At 38.0% G+C, this 22,122-nt stretch overlaps 1 protein-coding gene across 4 annotated transcripts in view; it reads left to right on the plus strand.

The window, feature by feature from the left end:
• Positions 1–22,122, plus strand: part of DCLK1 (doublecortin like kinase 1) — a 374,326-nt gene that overhangs the window by 320,900 nt on the left and 31,304 nt on the right. For all 4 annotated transcript variants that reach the window (XM_036455538.2, XM_036455539.2, XM_036455536.2 and 1 more), the window contains exons 12-15: positions 6,398–6,531; positions 10,454–10,531; positions 10,889–10,985; positions 13,637–13,717. In XM_036455538.2, the coding sequence (XP_036311431.1) occupies positions 6,398–6,531; positions 10,454–10,531; positions 10,889–10,985; positions 13,637–13,717 (390 nt within the window). The remainder of the gene's footprint in view (positions 1–6,397; positions 6,532–10,453; positions 10,532–10,888; positions 10,986–13,636; positions 13,718–22,122) is intronic.

Below are 22,122 nucleotides of genomic sequence, written 5' to 3' on the forward strand. Positions count from 1 at the left end.
AAACTTTTATTATTTTTATTATTTCATTTAAACTTATTACTTCATTAAGATTTTACATGTGGGTATTTAATGGGTTTAGTGTTTCTAATAATTTATTTTTCCAGGAAGTTTAATTCTAATGTATGTGGACCATAAAGTAATTTCACAAAATTATTTTCTTATAAATGATTTTCACTTTTTAAAGGTTAAAGATTTAAATTTAATCAATTTTCTTTATAATCATAAAAGCCATATATTATGGCCAAAGGAAAATCAATGTCCTTTCTATTTTTTTATTGTTTAAAATATTACAAATAGTAATACATATGTCTTCTTTTTGTTTTTCAATGGAATGCCATATTTGTTAAAAAAGCAAATTGACATTTTTATGGCATTTTCCTATTTCATGCCACTTTTCTTCAATTTTACTTGGTAAAATAATTTTTAGTACTTATTGAGCTCATGTTTGAAAAATAGTTTAGTGGCTACTAGTGATTCATTAGCCATCATTTTAACAGGTTTATTCTTGAAGTCACAGCAACATGGAGAATTTTGTTTATTCTGACACATTTGTTACTTTAGTCACTTTTTAGTTTTTTATTTATTTTTAAGTATATTTTATTGAATTTTTACAGAGAGGAAGGGAGAGGGATAGAAAGCTATAAACGTCGATAAGAGAGAATCATCGACCAGCTGCATCCTGCACACCCCCTACCAGGGATGTGCCCTTGACCGGAATCGAACCCGGGACCTTTCAGTCCGCAGATTGACGCTCTATCCATTGAGCCAAACTGGTTTAGGCACTTTTTACTTTATTATGGGAATTACAGAAACCATTTGACTAGGTTTAGCTTATCTGTGAACTTTCATATTATTTTATGGCCACTGGCTGCATTTTATGACTTACATTAACTTAGAAAACAGTGTGAAGTTTCCTCAAAAATTAAAAATAAAACTGCCAGTGGGCCCATTTCTAGAAATATATCCTAAGAAGCCTGAAACACCAATTAGAAGGAATACATGCACCCTTTTATTCATAGCACCATTATTTACAATAGCGAAGAGTGGAAAACAGCCCAAGTTCCCATCAGTAGATGAATGGGGAAGAAAAACAGGTACATTTACACAATGGAGTACTATGCAACGATAAAAAATTTAAAAGAAGATCTCTTACTCTTTGAGACAGTGTGGCAGGATCTGGAGAATATTATGCTAAGTAAAATAAGTAAAATAAGCCAGTCAGAGAAAGACAAGTATCACATGATCTCACTCATGTGTGGAAACTAATGAACACAATGAACTGGCAAACAAAATAGACCCAGAAACATTGAAGTATGCAACAGACTGACACATTTCAGAGGAAAGTGGTGGAAGGAGTGGGGAAGAGAGACTGGAAGAGATTAACCATATAACTTACATGCATATATGCATGACCCATGAACATGGACAATAGTGGGGTGAAGGCCTGGGGAAGGGGGAGCAGGGAAGAGAGGATCAATGTGCTGACAAAGGGGATATTTGTAATACTTTCAACAATAAAGATATATTTTCTGAAAAAGAACACTTGACCAAGATCAGATTTTCTGTGAACTTTCATATTTTATGGCCACTGGCTGCATTTTATGACTTATATTCACTTTTTTACTTTTTCAAATAACTTTTCCAAATAGTGTCAGTTTTTAATTCATGGGAAATCAGACATATGCCCAAACGTCTACTGCTCAGAAAGTTACAGCTCCTGGAAAACCTCACATAAATGAAAAAGAAACAAAAATAAAACTTTTCTTTAGAAAAAAAAATTTTGTGTAAAATATCAGTATGCCAAAAATCTAATACCTGACCTTTCATTATATCTAGTCTTTGTAGAAGATGCCTTCAGCTTATAAATGGAACCTTTTCTTAATTGTTGCCATTTAGCTCATTTAGTCTGTCAAATAATGGGTTGTCTTGATAGCTATATAATAAGCCCTAGAGAACAAATTCTCTAACTGTAGCCATCTGTAATGATCACAAGAGTAGCTTACAAAATACTGACAGTCTGTATGGTAATAGGCTGCATATGGCAGTTCACAATTATGTGTAGCTGCATTCAATTAGTGTTGTACAACTACACAGTTTTATTGCTTAGTTTAAACAGTGAAAGCACTACATGCTGGATAATTTGAACTAATCCTCATCTCTTTAATAGCCCCTTAGTGTTTAAAATGTAGAACATCTATAGTATTTAAAAGCCTGGGATGAACATTAAATGATATCCTATGTTATCAATACTGTTTGATTGGCAATTAATATATACTCCCACCTCATGTATGAGTCATGTTTTAGGAAGTCTTCAAAATACAGTTATAGCAAAAAGTTCTTATGCTAGAATTCCACTTGCTGAAACAGGCTGTCCAAACCTATGCTTGTAGCCTTTGATGTCCTTTCTGGAAGATGGTCAGGATGAGGAGGCATGAAGAAGAACAAAGTCAGAATCTATCTGGAGAGTGGGATAAGCCAAGGTTTCTGTGCGTGTGTGTGTGTGTGTGTGTGTGTGTGTGTATTTAGCAATCTGTAATTTTAACAGAGTTTTAGTTTTTAAATGGCCTCACTCATGCCCCTCTGTAATTGACTTGGGAAGAGACAAAGGTGAGCATAGATGCTAATGGTGAGTCCCATTTGTGAGCTGGGCTACTTAGATGACTTAAGAGAGGCACTCTCCCATTGGAGGAGAGGTAACCTGGAATATATCATTCTGAATCCTTCTCTCAAAGTGTTGACAGAGCAGAGCAACCATGTTTCCTGCCCTGCCTCACAGTAAGTTAAACAGAATTCTAACCTAGATGCCCCAGACACTTATTGACCTGCAAAAATATTTTTTTCCTAAATCATTTCCAATGTACTTGCATCTACAAATGTTTTCAATTAAATGCATTAAGCCTTCATCTCTAAGCTCTTACTTCTCTTATAAGCACCACTGTAACCTCTTTATGTTCATAAAAGTTCTACTATACAGTTTCCAAAACAAACAAAAAAAGGCAAACATTGTAAAGGTGATTAAGAAGAGGGAAAAAAGAACATCAAAGTAATAGATTCTAGCTGAAACCGGTTTGGCTCAGTGGTAGAGCGTCAGTCTGCAGACTGAAAGATCCTGGGTTCGATTCTGGTCAGGGGCATGTACGTTGGTTGCGGGCACATCCCCAGTGTGGGGGGGTGTGCGTGCAGGATGCGGCTGGTAGATGTTTCTCTCTCATCGACGTTTCTGGCTCTCTATCTCTCTCCCTTCCTCTCTGTAAAAAAATCAATAAAATATATATTTTTTAAAAAGTGATAGATTCTAGGTATTGCATTAAAATTGTATTGCTTTACTTAAGAAGTATTGTTACTTTTAGGTAAACTTAATTTTCTTTATTTTGTAAGTTTTTAATGCTTTATCTCTTAGTTATTGAAACTTTGAATTTTATTGTTTTTATCCTCTATAATAAAAGCCTATGTGGTGTCACACCCTTGCACAACACCCTCTCACGGTGGCCGCCACAAGACGGCCGCCAGAAGATGGCCACATGCACAGTGGAGGTGGGGCCCAGTGGCCGCTCCGCGTGGTGAGGCCTGGGGTCCAATGGCTCTGCGGGTCGCTGCAAGGGAGAGCAGTTGGGGGCCATCAGGCCAGAAGGGGAGCAGTTAGGAAGCGATCAGGCTGGCAAGCAGAAGCTGTTAGGAGCAATCAGGCAGGCAGGCGAGTGGTTAGAAACCAGTGGTCCTGGATTATAAGAGGGATATCCAGCAGTCAGACATCTCCCAAGGGGTTCCATATTGGAGAGGGTGCAGGCCAGGTTGAGAGCCACCTGCCGCCGCCCCCTTCCCTCCTCTCCCGTGCACAAATTTCATGCACCAGGCCTTTTGTATTAATATAATTGGCATATGGCTATATGTAAGGTAGAATGCCTATCAAAATGTAGATGTTCAAAAATAAAACCTTGCTTCATGTAAGAGAATTACATGGTAAACTTAGACAAATGGCTCGGTTGGTTGGAGCAGTGTACACCAAAAGGTTGCAGGTTTGATTCCCTGTCTGGGCACATATTTATGTGGCACATGCAGGAGGCAACTGATCAATGTTTCTCACATTAATGTTTCTCTTTCTGTATCTCTGTCTCTCCCTTTCTTTCTCTCTCAAAATCAATAAAAACATATCTTTGGGATTAAAAACATAATAATAAAGAGAATTGCATAACCATATTCAGAACTAAAATATAACTTATGACTAGATCTGCCAACGTTTGCTTTTGTCCAACTTTTGAGTAAAGCTAGGTGATTATAGATAGTAGGTTTAGGAAAAAACACAAGATTCCTATGCAAATGTTATTGTGAAAATTGAAATCTGACCTAACAACATCAAAGCAAGAGATTACTTTGCCTTTTAGAAATGTTATTGTTAACAAAATGGAACTAAGGAAATAAAAATATGGCTCTTTCTGAGAAACAAATCTAATGATCTACTTGATGTTTTCATATTAGATTTCTTTTCATGAAAAACATTTGCTTTATCACTGGATAACAAGAATGGCTAACATGCTAAGACTGCAATTCAGGGATTTCTTTTGCTTAAGAACATTCAGTCTATGGATGATATTATACTTTGCAGCTCTGATAGCTTAAAGTTCATAACTCAAACTTGTTTGTGCTGACCAGGGATGGACAGCTGCCTCGTCAAAGTAAGAATGATGGTGTCCATCCCTGATAACAACTGGGCAAAGCCACATCTGTTAAGTACACACAGTTGTTCTTATCCTAACAACCCAAGTGCTGGTGAAACCTCTGGGCACCTGCACAAGGGCAGCTTCCATTTGACCACAATCATGTCCTTAGGGAGAGGACTCCATGTTCTGAGTGTGGAGAAAAAGTAAAATACAATTTTTCTGCCCAGAAAAGATGCAGTCTTTCCAGAGAGGAGGATCTGACTATCTGACTCTGCCAAAACAGTTAGATACAAATGATTATTGCTGATAATGCAGCTTAGCTAGCCAAACATCTGCACTTTATGCTGCAGTGAAATGAAAAGCTAATCTACTTTTTCCAAAAAGCAGACATGTTGTGGGAATGGTAACAGCACTTCTGATGTGAGGAGATGTGCCTTCCTGTTGGAAAGGTTCAAACTGCTGGAGCAAGTACACATGATCATAGAGTGATAACAGAAGAACATGTAGACTTCAACTTGCTGGAAGAATTATTTGATGTACAAGGAAAACTTGGCCATGTCCTGAAGGCATCTCCTGCCTTTGCTGGTTATACTAGCCTCTAACTATTGTTTTCTTTACCTTATTGACTTCAATGTGGGCACTGAATCAGAATTCTGAGTGCCTTTGATCTTTTCTTTGAAATAATAGACATTGTTTGGGAGCCATTTTTACAATATTTTTTTTATTGATTTCAGAGAGGAAGGGAGGAGAAAGAGCATCAGTGATGAGAGAGAATCATTGATTGGCTGTCTCGTGCACATCCCCTACTGAGGATCAAGCTTGCAACACAGTCATGTGCCCTGACTGGGAATCAAACCTGGAACCCTTCAGTCCTCAGGCTAAAACTCTATCTACATAGGACTGGGAGACATTTTAGAGCTGATCCATTTAGTTTGATTCTGGGCTAGAACTAAATCAGTGTAAATGCTTGCACCTTTATCTTAATTTGTGGGATGAAAATCTGGAGACTTTTACTGCCTTAATAAGGAAACCTGGGCAGAATGCTGACTCCACACTTAGTAAATCTTTCCAAATTGCCACAGGTGAAATGAAATATTAATATCCTTTTCAGTTACTTACTTTAAAAAATATTTTACTATACATGTAGATCTTTCTGTTTAATTACTAAAGAATTGCATATTTAAAGCTTCTTACATTAAAAGAAAGAGGTAAAGATTTTCAGAAATTGGAGATATTTCACTAGAGATTTTCTATATTACATTGTATTATGTAAATCAGCTTTAATTGTAGAAACATCAGATCCAGATAAGCAAAAAAAAAAAAAGCTAATTCCCAAAATTTTACTACCCAGATTCATACACTCCATTGTCACTCATTTTCCTTTGTCCTTATTTTTTCTTTAATAGACATTTAATGCAAACCAATCTGAAATCTGCTGTCCTCACTTCCAAACATAGTTCATTTCAATACATTTATATCACCATTTTTTTTGGCCATAGAGCATTTTATTTATGAATATGTCATAATTTATTTAACAGATTTCCATTTGCTGGTTGTTCAACATGTTTCTAATTTGGCAGTAATCTAAAGAACAATATCCTCATATGTATAACCTTGCATAATTATCTGAAGTTTTTATCATAAATACATTTAATTTAAACCACAATGTTCCTCATTTATTCAGCGAAGAGATTCTGAGCTCTTGATTAAGGAGATTTCACTTTTTACTTTCATGTTAGGTGTATGAACACCAAGATGGCAGCAAATCACTGAAGCTGGGTGACTTTGGACTGGCCACCATTGTGGATGGCCCCCTGTACACAGTCTGTGGTACCCCAACATACGTGGCTCCAGAAATCATTGCAGAGACTGGGTAAGTGCTTCCTGTGGGATGTGCTTGCCAAAGAACTAATATTCTGCTTCAAGAATAGGAAGAACAGTACTGCTCTGTCCCATCCAGACAATTAGCTATCAGATTTTTTTTCACTCTTTTTACTTGAAAGTGGGAGTCATTTTTTCTGCTTCCCCAAATTGCCAATTACTGCAATCTTGTTTAAGGCTTCCATTTGGCCTTTGTTAAAGATAGAAGCAGTTGTTAACCTCAGAGTAAAAAACGTTTGGAGTAACAGAAAAACATACAGTGTTGGTAATTAACTCACTTTTGGAGATAAAAGCAGCAGACACTGCTGTGTGGTGTGCCATGATTATAATCTCCTTTCATTATTTCATTCAACTTGCCTTATTCTTCAGACTTGGTTCCATTTTGGCCCTTTTGGCACTATTGATTATCTGTGAGGTACAAACACCCTTAGATATCCCAGGGTCACTGGGAATTTGCTGGTATATATGTGCAGCAGTATAAAGAAGAGTGAAAATTTCTAGAATGGGGCGGGAAGGGAGGTTGGCCTAATACTTACCAAGGACCTATTCTTTTCCAGGAACTATGCTCCTTTACTTAATTCTTACTCTTTCAGTAGATGGTATGATTTCTGATTGGCAGATAAATAATTTCAGGCTTGGATAATTGAATATCATGTAAGTTCACAACTAGATAGTAGTAAGTCAACATTTAACTTAGGTCAGATAAGTAAAATGCTCTTTTTATAAAGATCCTATTTATCAGGAGCATCATAGGCAGGGCTGTGAAGCACTATATTTAAACAAGTATTAGGAAAGAGTGGGGGCAGTAAGGGAATGCAATCCTCCTTTTTTCCTGTCAGTACACAAAACCATAGCTTGTGGACTAGGGTGTATCCACTGTGACTCGTTGAAAACAGTCTTTCTGCTTGTACCATAGACCAGAAAGGCAGAAATACAAAACAGATGATAAGGGAATTTCAATAGGGAAACCCCTAAGGTGAGATGTGAGGTAATGATGACTTTTCTATTAATCTAATTTGAGTGAATTGAAAGAACACATCTGTAGCCCAGCCTGACCTCGCTCACAGGCTGCTATTTTAGGCATTGCTCCATTTTTACTGTAAGTATTTTGAGGCCAGCTGGGAGGGAGTGGTGTAGAATAGAGGGAGGATTTGGTGGGTCTCTTGAAGACCTTGGTTAGAGCCCAACTCTGCCATTGCCAGTGGGTGATTTTGAGCTAACCTATTTACCCCTCTGAACCTCAGTTTTCTCTTCTATAAAACAAGCAATAATACTTTTTCTCTAAAACAGATTTTTTTGGGGAAAACAAAATAAGATAACTTATGTCAGTGCATTATAAATTGGAAAATATCCTGTAAATATTTATTATTTCTAAAATTAGAGAGTTAGATAGTCTGAAGCATCCATCACATCATTATTTTAAAATTGATATGACTTCCAGTCAAGCCATCTAAAATTCAATGCAATTCCTATCAGGATACCAATGGTATATTTCACAGAACTAGAACAAATATTCCAAAATTTATATGAAATTACAAAAAAACCCAAATAGCAACCTTGATCTTCAGAAATAAGGACAAAGTTGGAGGAATTACACTATCTGATGTCAAACTATACTATAGGATCATAGTAATCAAAACAGCATGGTATTAGCATAAAACACAGACATGTAGATCAAGGGAACAGAATAGAGAGTCCAGAAATACATTTACACTTTTATAATCAATTAATATTTGACCAAGGAGGCAAAAACATACAATGGCCTAAAGAGAATATATTCAATAAATGGTATTGGGAAAATTGGGCTGATATGTGCAAAAAATGAAATTAGACCACCTTCTTATACTACACACTACATAAACTCAAAATGAATTAACGACTTAAATGTTAGCTTCCCTAAACCATAAAAATACTAGAAGAAAACAGGCAGTAAATTCTCAGACATTTCTTATAGCAATATTTTTTCCTTCTCAGGCAAGGGAAACAAAAGAAAAATAAATAAACAAATGAGATGACATCAAATTAAAGAGTTTTTGCACAGCATAGGAAATCATCAACAAAATGAAAGGACAACCCACTGAATGGGAGAATATATTCACCAATGATACATCTGATAAGGGTTACTATCTAAAATATATCAAATATTTATACAACTCAACAAAAGAAAGACAAACAACCCAATTTAAAAAATGGGCAAAAAACCTGAATAGTCACTCCTCCAAAGAGGTCCTACATATGACCATGTGAAAAGATACTCAATGCCATTAATTATCAGATGAATTCAAATTAAAACTATAATGATGTATCATCTCACACTGTCAGAATGGCTATCATCAATAAATCAACAAACAACAAGTGTTGGTGCAGATGTAGAGAAAAGGGAACCCTTGTGTACTGTTGTGTGAATGCAGATTGGTGCAGCCAATCTGCAGCCACTGTAGAAAGCAGTATGGAGTTACCTCAGAAAATTAAAAATGGAACTGCCCAGATTTCACTTCTGGGAATATATCCAAAGAAGCCTAAAATACTATTTTGAAATAATACATACATCTCTGTGTTCATTGCAGCATTATTTACAATAGCCAAGATTAGGAAGTAGCCTAAGTTTCCTTTAATAGATGGGTGGATAAAAAAAGCTATGGCACATTTACACAATGTAATACTACTAAGCCATAAAAAGGAAGAAAATTTTACCTTTTGCAACAGAATGGATAGATCTGGGGAGCATCATCTGTGAAATAAGTCAGTCAGAGAAAGACAAGTACCATATGATTTCATTCTTATGTGGAATTTAATGAGCAAACTGAACTACCAAGCAAAATAGAGACAGACTCATAGATAGAGACCAGGAAGCAACAGTGTGATGATTGCAGGTGGAGGGAGGAGTAGAGGTAGAAGAGAATGTAGAGAGGATAAATGGTGATGGCAAAACAAAACAAACACAGATGTCCCAAAAGGGTTGCTTTAGAGTGGCAAGTAACTTAAGCCAATTTTTGTTGTTGTTGTTTTGTTTTTGTTTTTGCTCCATGTGAACAATTCCACTAAACATTTTGCTAGGGGAAAGATGAAATCTAATTTTTAGGAAGAGGTTTGGTTATCACCCATGAGTTTTATTTTTATAGGTCTCTATGAAGTGTCTCTATCCAAATATAAGTCTTGATGAGTATTAGCATACTGTTTGAAATGGGACTTGGAAGATGATTAAAGTTGTCAGTGCTCTACCTGTATACCCTGAAGACCACCTATTTCATAACTTCTACCTGACAGCACCTGCAACTCTTTTCTTGGGGGCTCCCTTGGGCTGCTGGAGCTCTCCCTGAATGAGGATGGAAAAGGCTACAGTGACAAGGAGTTAACATCCACCCCAGCAGCCATACCAATGACTGTTGGGAATGAGTATATAGATATCCCAGCCTCCTCACCCTACTGTGGGGTAACTCTGAGTTCCTGTTCCTCCACAGTCTCCCAGAGCTTCTAAGGAGATTCAGCTCCAGTTGACCTCATTAGTAACTGGTTTGATAACTTCCCTTCCCTTCTCTGTCTCACTTCCCCACTCCCTAGCTGGCATTTCCTGGGATCACCTCCCAAATAAATTACTTGTACTTGAACATAAAGTAAAATTGATATGACTATAATAAGCCTTTTTGCTGAAACCCTTCACTTACTGATATCTGGATAAAAGCCTAGCCATGCATTACTTTGATTTTTATTCATGTGCCTCAGATAGACTCTTTTTTAATTATTCTTTTCTTGAATTCTGTTTTCTTGGTGGGTTTTAGTTTAGTGTTTGTTGTTAAATTTTTTATTTAGTCTGGTTCAGTTTTTTGGTTTAGAATAAGAGAATCACCTATTTTGCCATGCCCCACAATTTGTCCTGTCTGACTTTGTAATTCTGATGTCATTTACTTTTTCAGATATGGCCTCAAGGTAGACATCTGGGCAGCTGGTGTAATCACATATATCCTGCTGTGTGGCTTTCCTCCATTTCGTGGGTATGGGCAGCAATCTTTTATTTAGCACCAACAAAGCATTTCTCTATTTTCTGAATGATCAGCCTTCTTGCACCAAAGGACCCTGCAGCACAAAAAAACAATAAGAATTTTACTTATAATAGCTATTATTTTTTCAGGTTGTGCATGCTAATTTACATGCATTCCATAAATCTTCTTCCTATAATTTAGAAACTCATTAAATCACAATTTACCAAAACTGTTTCGTGTTAACATTTTGAATTGCTTAAAACTCGTTTTACACATTTATTGGGAAAGGAAGGGCTCCAATGCATAAGAATATCCTGAGTTGACAATTTAGTCCTGTTTTTCTCTTACTGTTATTGTTCATCTAAACAGAAGTGGTGATGACCAGGAGGTGCTTTTTGACCAGATTTTGATGGGACAAGTAGACTTTCCTTCTCCATACTGGGATAATGTTTCTGATTCTGCAAAGGTAGGTTTCTAGTGCCTTCCCCTTCCTTATAGCCTGTGTGTCTTAATGGAATTGTTGATCTTGATTTATTATTCATAAAGAGACTAAATGATATTGTAAATATGATTTCTGTACACATTTTAGTTTAATTGCTAGTTTTTCTAAGATTCAAAGTCATCAATTCATCTATTTATAACCATCTCAACTTAAGTGCTTCTGCTTCCCTGGTTTCATCTCTCCCTGTTATCATTCCTTTTACCCTGCTATGTGCTCTTGCAATGCCCTATCCACACCAGACTTCAGCCCACCTTAGATTTCTGTGAAGCTTATTGTTTCAGTTCTTTTAAGTCTTGACTTAATTTTATCTTCTCAGAGAATATTTTCCAGAAGCACCCTGTTTCCAGGTGCAATTCTAAAACCCTACCTAGCTCATCTTATTTTCTTTGTGTGCTTTGTTTTTCTCCATAGCACTTATACTTTTATGTCCATCTGGTATACCATCTAACTACCTTTCTACATAGATATAGATAGGTGCATATATAATTTATTTTCCCATTAGAATGCAAATTCCTTGAAGGCAATGATGTTTTTATTTTGTTCATTACTCTATCATTAGTGCCTACTCACCAGTACATAACTGATACTCAATACAAATAAATGAAATAAATGAATGAGTGAATGAATGAAACAGTTAACCAAAGTAGAAGAAGCTCAATATAGGCTGAAATTATTAAGAAATACATCATGAAGATGCTATAATTTAACTTGGATCTTGAAAGACAACCAGGATTTAGAGGAAGTGGGGAACAAGGCATATGGTTTTCTTCAATGAAAACTAAAGATCAACCTCTAAGAAAACTAAAAATCTTATGCTGAGACATTATTAGACTTAGAGATAACCACACACACACATATACACACAAAACAAAATATTTTAGTTGATTTCTTAAACTTATATCTCTAAGCACTGACTTAAATTTTTGAAAAATTTATCTTAATAAATAATTATTTTTTGATTATTCAATCTATATAATTTTTCTATTATTCCTTAGGCCTGGCCACTTTCCATAGGAAATTATACATATTGGGCCCACGTTTCTCATATTCTTCAACTGTGTAAGAATCTACCTCTGGACCTAGGGAAATTAGGGGAATTGAGAAAGGTGCCAGAGGAAAAGTGAAAAGAGGTGGGAAAAATCTGCTGAGGTGGGCATGGAGGTGATTTTACCTGTGAGCAGGCTTTTTAGAAACCTGCCCAACTCTGTCCATAACATGCCATCATTCCATAAACATAAGAGCTGGAAGTTACTGACAGATAGGACTTTCTCCTATACCCCCATGGCACCTGGCAAAAAGCATCACAAACAATAGTTGCTTTAATAAGTCTTGGCCCCAGTTAGAAAGTGAAGGTAGATCTTTACTTTGGCAAGATTAATTACCCCCCCCCCCTTGGCTAGTTTGGATCAGTGATTAGAGCATAGGCCCAAAGACCAAAGGTCTCAGGTTTGATTCCCAGTGATTAAGGGCATGTACCTTAGTTGCAGGCCTGGTTGGAGTGCAAAGGTGAGGCAATCAATTGATGTGTTTCTCTCACATCAACATTTCTCTCTCCCTCCTTCACCCTTCCCTCCATTCTCTCTAGAAAAAAAAAAAAAAATCAATGGAAAAAATATCCTTGGGTGAGGATTTAAAAACTAATAATAAATTATCCCCATCATGGAATGGTGTTCAGAGCCTATGAATGTAAGGAATGAGAAAATATATATAACCATTTTATAACATGAGAAATTCTAATTCAAAGTTGACAAATGTATGACAGACTCATCATTATAATTCAAACTATGCTTTCCTGGTCCAGATAAATTTGAGCTTAAGGGAAAGTTTTATGTATTTCAGAACCAATAAATCATTTACTGCTTAATAGTTCAATTTTATTTGTGTTGATTGATCTGGAAATTTTTGTAGCAATTTTTCTTAGAATTTTTTGGCTACTAAAAAATAGTTTTTGTTTTAACAACTAGCTGTTGGCAGTTCTATATGTCTTTTCTTAAAACTTTCTTTCCTAAATATGCCATTCTGAAATTGAGGGGGAAAACTACATTTTTATATTCAGCTGCCAAAAGAAAATTTAGTTAGTGTTTTTAAAATTTGATTTTTATATTAAATTAATTTAGAAATTTATTTTTAGAATGAAAAATCCTGGAAAAATAAATTAATTTTAATTCTTGAACTTGTGTATTTGTTTTTTTCTACAAAAATAATTTCATTAAATTTATTTTAATATTAATTTCACTTTATTTTTTTATTCACTATAAGCTATGTTTTTATAATTTCAAATATTCACCTTTCCTTTAATTTCTAAAAGTATTAGGTAAATGTGGATAAGTTGAATTGATATACAGTGTGTCCCAATAAGTTGTATACACACTTTAACAGCTGACAGCTTAATTTTGAAAATGAAATGTAATTTAATAAACACTGCCTTTATAATTATTCAAAGTGTGCGTATACATTTTTTGGGACACCATATATTTAAGATTTAGAGCTTTTCCAAATAAAAGAGAACTTATGCATTTGAAAGCACCCAGTGGGATAAAGGGAAAAAAATACTTCTGGCTTTTATCTTTGACTTTAAAAGTTAGACAAATGAAATTGAATGTTCCTTTTTACAGGAGCTTATCACCATGATGCTGTTGGTCAATGTTGATCAGCGATTTTCAGCCATGCAAGTCCTTGAGCATCCCTGGGTAAATGTAAGTGACTTCCTCCTTTCCATATATTTACAATTTCAGATTTCTTAATAATGTCACCTTCTTTTTTAAATGTGTTTGTTACTTTCCCAAAAGTATGCCATAACAGTTGCAGGATTGCAGACTTGTTCCACGAGGGCCATGGCATACCCACACTAATACGCACTTTCATGGTGCCTTACATAAAGCATTTTATCAGATTTCATCTTCTACTGGGGAGGGGCACATGATCACTACCCCCACCCCATGAATACATCAATAAAATGGAGCAGATTTTCTGAGTTAGTGCTACTTTTGTATCATTTCTGCCAAAAATACAAGTGACCAAACAGTTTCTGCATACAACTTGTAGTACTCTAAGCAGCACTTCTCAAACTTGCTTTTACTCACAATTTATCTGGGGATCTCATTAAAATGCATATTCTGTCATAGTAGATGTGAGGCTCTGAATTTCTTAAAGCTCCCAGATGCTGCTGCCATTATATGAGTACCAGGGTCTAATGGTATTTCTTTTGCTATGAAGGAATTGTGCAGTTCAGAGTCATTAGTTTTTGTTGTTGTTTGTTTTGTTTTTACCCTATGAGTGATTGAAGAGCTTTGTTTTGAATAATTATAATTAATACTTACAGTGTGCCTAACTTAGAGTCTGCCCAGAATAATTTTATGTACTTTATATACATTAAGTGATTATGTTCTTCCTAATGACTATATAACCAGGACATACATCCCAATTGACATATGGAAATCCATAATAAGATTGAGTGATTCTTACTGTCATAATAGAAGACATTTAGATTTGGATGTAGATATGGACATGGACACAGATAAGAACAAGTATAAAATTGTTAGCTTTTGATTAAATTTTGCTATCTTACCTATAGCTCTGAATGATTTGGTTATAAGTCAAAGTCAATAAAATGTTCCACTTCTTTGAATTATCACATTGGCAATTAGTTAAATAATATTTTCCAAAATAACTAATTTTGTATGATAAAGTGTGATTGAAAGGATAAGGTTCAGACAGATTACATGAGATGACATGAGATCTTGTTCCAGTTCTGCCACTTGATGTCCGTTGAACTAGGTTCCAGAACTTTACACATCTGAACCTGATTCCTCACACCCCACTGGAAGTTTATATATAGCAAAGCTTCTGCATTGGTAGAAAACTATGTAAATACATTCATTCCCTCAGCCCTTGAAATAGCTAGACAGGCAACCAGACTCCAGAGTGGTCATCTCCAGCCTCACAAACTTTGCATTTACTCCAGGACCCTAAATGAAATTTATCCTTTTTCATGAAGAGAGAAGGGTTAGGAAACATCCCATGTAAACCTTATAATAAGCCTACAAGATAGGCAGAATGGGTATTATTATACCCAATTTACAGATGAGAAGATTGAGGTTATGGTAGGTGACTTGCCCAAAGTAGCTAAGTTTGTAATTGAGTTAAAATTTGCAGCCATGTGCCCACACTGCAAGCCCATTTGCTTTAAACTCCTATGCACCATACTACATCTACCCTCCTTTTGTTTGTATTTGAAAGCACTGTGAACATTACAAAATACTTTCTAGGTACATAGTCATCATTATAATGTTTGTTCATACAGGTTACTTTCCAAAATAACTTACCTAGGTGTCATGTACCTTTTCCTTAGATGTACAGGGTGGAAGAGGCATAGACAGGCTCTCTTGGTGGTAGCAGTTGCTTCTGATTAATATGCATGCTATTTAAAAGCCCATGGTCCACAAATTGTCCAATTGCCCTAGAAAGACTAAAAGTTTAACCAGAGAAAAAACCGAAAGCTGAGTTTGAAATGTAGCCTTTGCAGGCTTATAAAGAAACCGTAAAGAAAAGAGATTCATAATTGATTTTAGATTTTTAAGCATATTATTATCAGAGAATCACTGCCTATCAGGCCTGCCATCCAGGAGCTCTGTCTGATACAACCAGATAGTGACAGGGCAATGGGGAAAGGGCTATCCCCACCAGCCTCTGGGAGGAGGGTGCCATGGAAGGCTTCCTGGAGGAGGAGCTAGAGCTCCATCCTGGAGGAATTTGGTAAAGAAATATCTTGTGAAACCAGATCCAGTAGTGTGGAGGCCTGATGTGGCGGGGATCTCCCTATTCCATGTCCCACACGGAAAGAGAGATGAATGAGGCAGCCAGGGATTGAGAAATATTAGAAATAAAGAGAGAAGACACAAGAGAGATTTTAAGCTGGGAGCTGGGTAGGCCACCATCCTGTCTGCTGGAAAGGCAGGAAGAAGACAATGATGACGTGACCCCTCCCAGTGCATTTATTTTATATCCCCAATACAAAGAAGTAACACCAACTTATTAGCATTCTTAAGTAAGCCCTAGCATGCCTGGATTTATATATCTAGTCCTGCCCCTGCCAACACCTGGGCTGATATGAAGGCCAAGCTGACAACATGTCCACTATCTTGGGGAAATGTATGTCCTAGACACCGCTCTGCCAATCGTCTCAGTCTCAGTTGGCAACAATTAAAAGAAATGTCCATGTGCCTTTCCAGGCAGCTCTCTACACAGCAGGATGTGACTATACTATGTAATAAAAGGTTAATATGCAAATTGACAGAATGGCGGAATGACTGATCACTATGATGTGCACTGACCACCAGAGGACAGATGTGTTGTACTGTAAATCAGCGAATAAGATACAAGCTGCCTTAATGAGCCAATTAATTAGGAGTTATTTATTATATACAGCCCAGAGGGAGATGTCTTTTTCCAAATCTCTGAGCAACCCATATAGGAAGTTTTTCCGTATTTATAAATTTTGAGCCTCTTTGTTTGCATATATTACAAAGGGCTCTATGTGAGTTATTGTTACAGACAGTTGTAACATCTTATCTAATAAAAGAGTAATATGAAAATTGACCATACCTTTGCTACACCCATCAGCCATGCCCACCAGCCATGTCCATCGGCCAATCAGAGCAAGTATGCAAATTAACCCCAACCAAGATGGCTGTGGCCATAGAGAGCAAGAGGGAGGCTTGGGTTTCTCTGGCAATGGAAGAAGCCAAGCTTTCTGCCTGCCCTAGCCAGTCTAAGCCTCCACTCAAGGCTACAAAGTTTCAATTATAGAAGGTAAACAAATCCAAACAGAAATGGCAGCAGCCACAAAGTGAGCAGAAGTCTTGGCTTTGCTCCAGGCTACAAAATTTCATTGTAGAAGGTAAATAAATTCCAGATCCCAGGGCCTCCACTTGGGTCACCAACGGGCATGACTGACCTGCAAACAACCACAGGCTCCTCACTCAGGCTGCACCACACCCCAAGGGATCCCCTACTCTGATCTGGGACACCCTTCAGGGCAAACTAGCTGGCCCCCACCCATGCACCAGTCCTCTATCCTATCTAATAAAAGAGTAATATGCAGATTGACCATCACTTCAACATACAAGATGGCTGCCCACATGAGGTCAAAGATCCTACCCCCATGTGGACACAAAATGACCACCACAAGATGACCAACAGGGGAGGGCAGTTGGGAGGCACCAGGCCTGCAGGGGAGGGCAGTTGAGGATGATCAACTCTGCAGGGGAGGGCAGTTAGGGGTGACCAGGCCAGAAGAGAAAGGAAGTTGGGGGCAAACAGGCTGACAGGGGAGCAGTTAGACATCAATAAAGCTGGCATGGGAGTGGTTAAGGGGTGATCAGGCTGGCAGGCGGAAGCTGTTAGGGGCAATCAGGAAGGCAGGCAGCTAAGTAGTTGGGAGCCAGCAGTCCTGGATTGTGCAATAAGAGGGATGTCTGACTGCCTGTTTAGGCCCTGGGATCAGGCCTAAATGGACAGCCAGACATCCCTTGAGGGGTCTCAGATTGGAGAGGGTTTAGGCTGGGCTGAGGGACACTACCACCCCCTCCCTCCGAAATTCATGCACTGGGCCTCTAGTTAAATACATAAAGAGTTAGTACTTGGAATTATTATCAGTATTAGTCTATTTTAGTCTATTACATTAGATAGCTAGCTTGCAAGGTCAGACAGTTAAGTTTATTTTTTTTCTATTATTTGAAGTAAAAGAAAGTCATTTTATAGAATAAGAGACTGTCTTAAAGTGACAGAATTTACAATGATAGAGTTTACAAGACTAAAGACTAACAATAGCCGAGAATTTCAAACAGCAGGTTTTTTTTATACAAGATGGAGGTTACTGTGCCTCATTCTTCACTGGTTTTATGTAAATGAGTAAAATCATTGACTCTTGTGGGTTGTTAACATTGTTAACCTACTTAGCTTTGAGGTTTCCTTTACTAAGTATATAGAGAGAATTAGTAATATGGCACATGTGGAAGTTTTATCTTTAGAGAATTCTTCTGCCTGTGCTGTATTAAGCTACATTGGGTTCTAGTCAACCTTGACTGCTGTGGGGGTGGTCAAGATGACTGTATGTGATTGGTCCACTCTAGGTAGGAGTCAATTCCTTGGGTGGTAATTTTTTTTTACCTAAACAGAGTCACCAGGGTGGAAGGGATGGACCGGATCAGAAGTTGGCACAGGCATTGGTGGGGTCCTCTGACTACTTCCTGCTGAGGCAGGTCAGAAGTATCTCTCAGAGCCAAGAGATCCTTGCTGTTTGTCAGAGAAATGAGGAGGTCTGGGCACAGAAGGAGGTGGGCTTGTGACCTGGCAGAGACAAACTGTAACAAATGGTCTAATGGAAAGGAAAGAAAACATTTCATTTTTAAGAACCTTTACTGAAATAGAATTTTTTTCCTCAAAATTACCTCTATGTTTATCAAAAGAGCCAAATCAAGACCAATTTATCTATTGTATTTAATTTGGCCTGATTGCTTGCATAAACACAACAAGAATGGTAATTGACTACCTTTGCTGGAATTTCATGATTGAATCTTAGTGTGCCCCATAGGGCCAGGAAGCCAAGCTATCCAGCTGCTGTCAGGCCTGCCTGCAGTATCTGCTGAATTAGGTGAATCTCTCATCTATAGCAACTCCACCTGGGCCCATAGCCTAGGCTTTAAGGCCTATCTCAACAGCCCTTCTGCTCCTTGCAGCCTAGACTGCATGAGAGTTCTGCGGGGATACAGAGGGGCTTTATTGCTCCCCTTCTACTCTGCCCAACCGCCAGCAATGGTAAGGCATGGGCCTGATGCTTCAGTGCCATCTATTTTCAGGACTACCAAGCAGGATACCAGGCTTTCTTCATGGCACTCTTATTGGCTTCAAGTTTTCAGTGCTCAGACAGGGCTTTTACAATAGAAACATGATACTCCAGTCAAAGTTTTCGGTCAATAAAACCACTATTGGAAACTGCTGTTATTGAATGTATGCAAATAAATGTATTGCCATGATTTATTAAGCATTGCCAAATTTGGGGGGAATTATATAAAAAGAAAAATATACTGACCTGCTTTAAGATCTTCTGATTTTCCTTGCTAGTCCTTATCATGGACTTTTCATAGTAATATTTTTTAAATGTATTATAACAAAACAGTAACTGTCTTTAAATGGCAAGAAGAAATTCAAAATGGGTCTATATTCAAATAGACAGTCACAGCTGTCTCTGTAGTAGGGTTCCCCCTACTTGACTTATCCTTAAACTACATATGGTTTCTGGGAGGGCTGACATGTCTTCTCAGAATGGACTAAAGGAACTTTATTACTTCACAGGGTCTCACATGTCACAGGTCCTCACAAGGTCTGAATTCCCGTAACAGAGGGCTAGTACTCACCACTTCACTGCTTCCCTCTGTTCCAAACAGGCCTCACCCAGTTTCCTAAAGTTGAGGTTTGTGCCACCCCTAACATGGATATGGTCACACAGGCCTGCAAGGCAGTATACAGGCTGCCAACTGTTTCTCAATAGACACCAAAACCTGATGGGTATGTTTCTTTGTCTATTTGGGTACCTGACCTCTTGGCAATTGCATTCAAATATACAAGGGAATTAAAGATTAAAATAATATATTAACATAATGAAGTATAATTATTGACACTGTGACCACTTCAGGCAGCCAAATTTTCTGCTACCATACATGACACATGATAGGGCTATACAAACATCTCAGGGAGGTGACTAAAGTCCATTTTTACCTTCCTACACAAAGCAAAACTGTCATTGTCTCTTCGGAGTCATGTCCATCAAGACACATGCATTATCTAAGTCTATTATACAGGTTTTTTTTCAGGCCACCGTCTGGGCTGTGTATGGTGGCCAGTTTTTCTTTCTAGCCACAAGCACAGTCTGTCCAATTTCCTTAAAATGTATTCTGGCATGGGAGAAAGTTGTTTTGCTATCCACAGGCAGCTTAACCCCTATAGAACTGGGCTTGGACCTCTGCCTAGCGAACTGCAGTCTATAAGTTCAATATACAGCCTCCAGTCCTCCTAACCCAAAAGGGTCACGGCCAGTCCCTCAGTCAGACTACTACTTTCTGGGAGAATCTGAAAGTTCTGAGCTGTTCTTAGCTCTTTTGTTTAGGGAATATGACTTCCCTTCACCCTCTCCAGTTAACCCTGTTTATCAGTTATAGGGCCTTGCCATCCCTGTCTCTCATCACTGCTTGATTCCTAGTGGCAAGCCAAACACAGCCAGGGTGCAGGGAGAAGCGGTTTGCACAGAGCAAAGTGCTCCTGCAGTGGTGGCTTGGGCTTCAGGCCCTTTTCTGCCCACCTGTCCTCCTTCCTGGCAGAGATTGCAGCCTTGATCTAGCAGAATTCAGATAAGTGAGAAAACAAGGACACAGCAGAGCAGCTTGCAGCCAGCAAAATCAACAAAACCCTATGTCTCACTGTTCTTCCTGCTGATGCCCCCCCCCCCCCCCCCCTCTGCATTAACCATTTACTCTGTAAGTAAGAACAGGGCATCTGCCCACACACCTCCTAACTGGGTATCTTGGCTCAGCCCTTAGTCTAAGGGGTTAAATCTTTTAGCTTCTCTGGGATAGTTCAAGGCACTGGAAGGGGACATCAGCCCTTCTTCTTCCAACAGCAACAGATACTGAATCCTTTCAGTACATTTGCAAATGAGAAACTTTACCAGATTTATCCCCAGTTACTTTTACAGATCCATGGCCCTTTGCTTGTCTCCATTTTCTTTTATGAGTTAAAAGAAGACAATTCCTATAGAGGGGGGAAATAGAAACTGCGGGAGTTTTGGAGAAAACTATAGGCCATTGCAGTAGTAGTCCTCCCTCCTGGAGGCTGGGGTCCAACCTGTGGAGAAAAATGATTTAGTCAGACTGGAAAGATAGCAGATGAGGATAAGGGTGTGTAGGGAGATATCTTGGGGATCAAAATCCTGGAAGGTCCCCTGAAGGAAATGGTTTTCAATTAAAATCACAGATACCATCAGGGATGTCAGAAGGTAGGTGGAACCAAGTTATGTCTTCTAGAGGGCCCTAAAAATTGACTGAAAATGACAAGTCAAACATTACACATAATCATGAAGACAATAGACTGCACAAGATGCACAACTAGGGTTTATAGGGTCTATAGATAGCTATTTATAATAACACTAGATGGATTCCCTTCTCTTAGATGTCTCACAATTTATTTTGCTAGGCTCAGAGCCAGAAATCTCCTACTTCAATCTTAGTTCCACCTCAGGTAGCTCGCGCAGAACTATGATGTCACAGGCAGGGGCAGGGCCCTGTAAATCTCTCCGCCCTGTGGGAGTTCTTGGCAAGTCCTGCCCCTGGAAGTCTCTGTCCACCAAAAGAGATAAGAAAGCCATAAATAACAAGTTATTTGTTTTTTGAAATTTTTACTTTGTTGCAAATAGTTAACTTGAAAATACTTTTTTCTTACTTTCCTTACAAGCAATCTTGGAACCTAGCCAGCCTTTGTTTTCTCTGAGCGAAACCCTTTCACAAATTTATACCTTTAAACCTACCCCAGAATTCTAAAATTTTAACCTAATACAGTAAAATAACAATCTAAGTGGGCTGATTCCCTCTCTGACAAAGAGCAAAAAAAGCCCTGGGAAAAAGGAGGTCCCAGCAGCTGCTTGGGAGTTTTTGCAATCCGCCAGAGCACCAAGCCTTAAATAAATCAAATATTTTAGCCAGATAAATCAACAGAAGTGCAAAATAAATCAAAGTAGCTTTTGCTTTTACACAGGCTCTCACACTTACATTTATAAACCAGTTAATGTACAGATAATTATGTCAAGACAGACAAACATCCGTACCCACACTCTCAGTAGATTAGCCTAAATGTAAGCTAAGCAGATAACTGAAACAATGCCCAACTCCCCAAATGGATTTGGGGGCACTCCCAGCACACATGCCCAAAAATTCTTGACCAATGTCTCAGTGAGAACTTCCCAAAGGTGTTAAGACTCTGTCCAGTCCCCTTTCTCAGTAACAAAGTTGCTAGTCCCAAACAGCAAAGTGAATTCAAAATTCCTTAATCA

Source organism: Pipistrellus kuhlii, unplaced genomic scaffold, assembly GCF_014108245.1.
Source record: "Pipistrellus kuhlii isolate mPipKuh1 unplaced genomic scaffold, mPipKuh1.p scaffold_m20_p_3, whole genome shotgun sequence".
In the NCBI taxonomy this organism is placed as follows: domain Eukaryota; kingdom Metazoa; phylum Chordata; class Mammalia; order Chiroptera; family Vespertilionidae; genus Pipistrellus; species Pipistrellus kuhlii.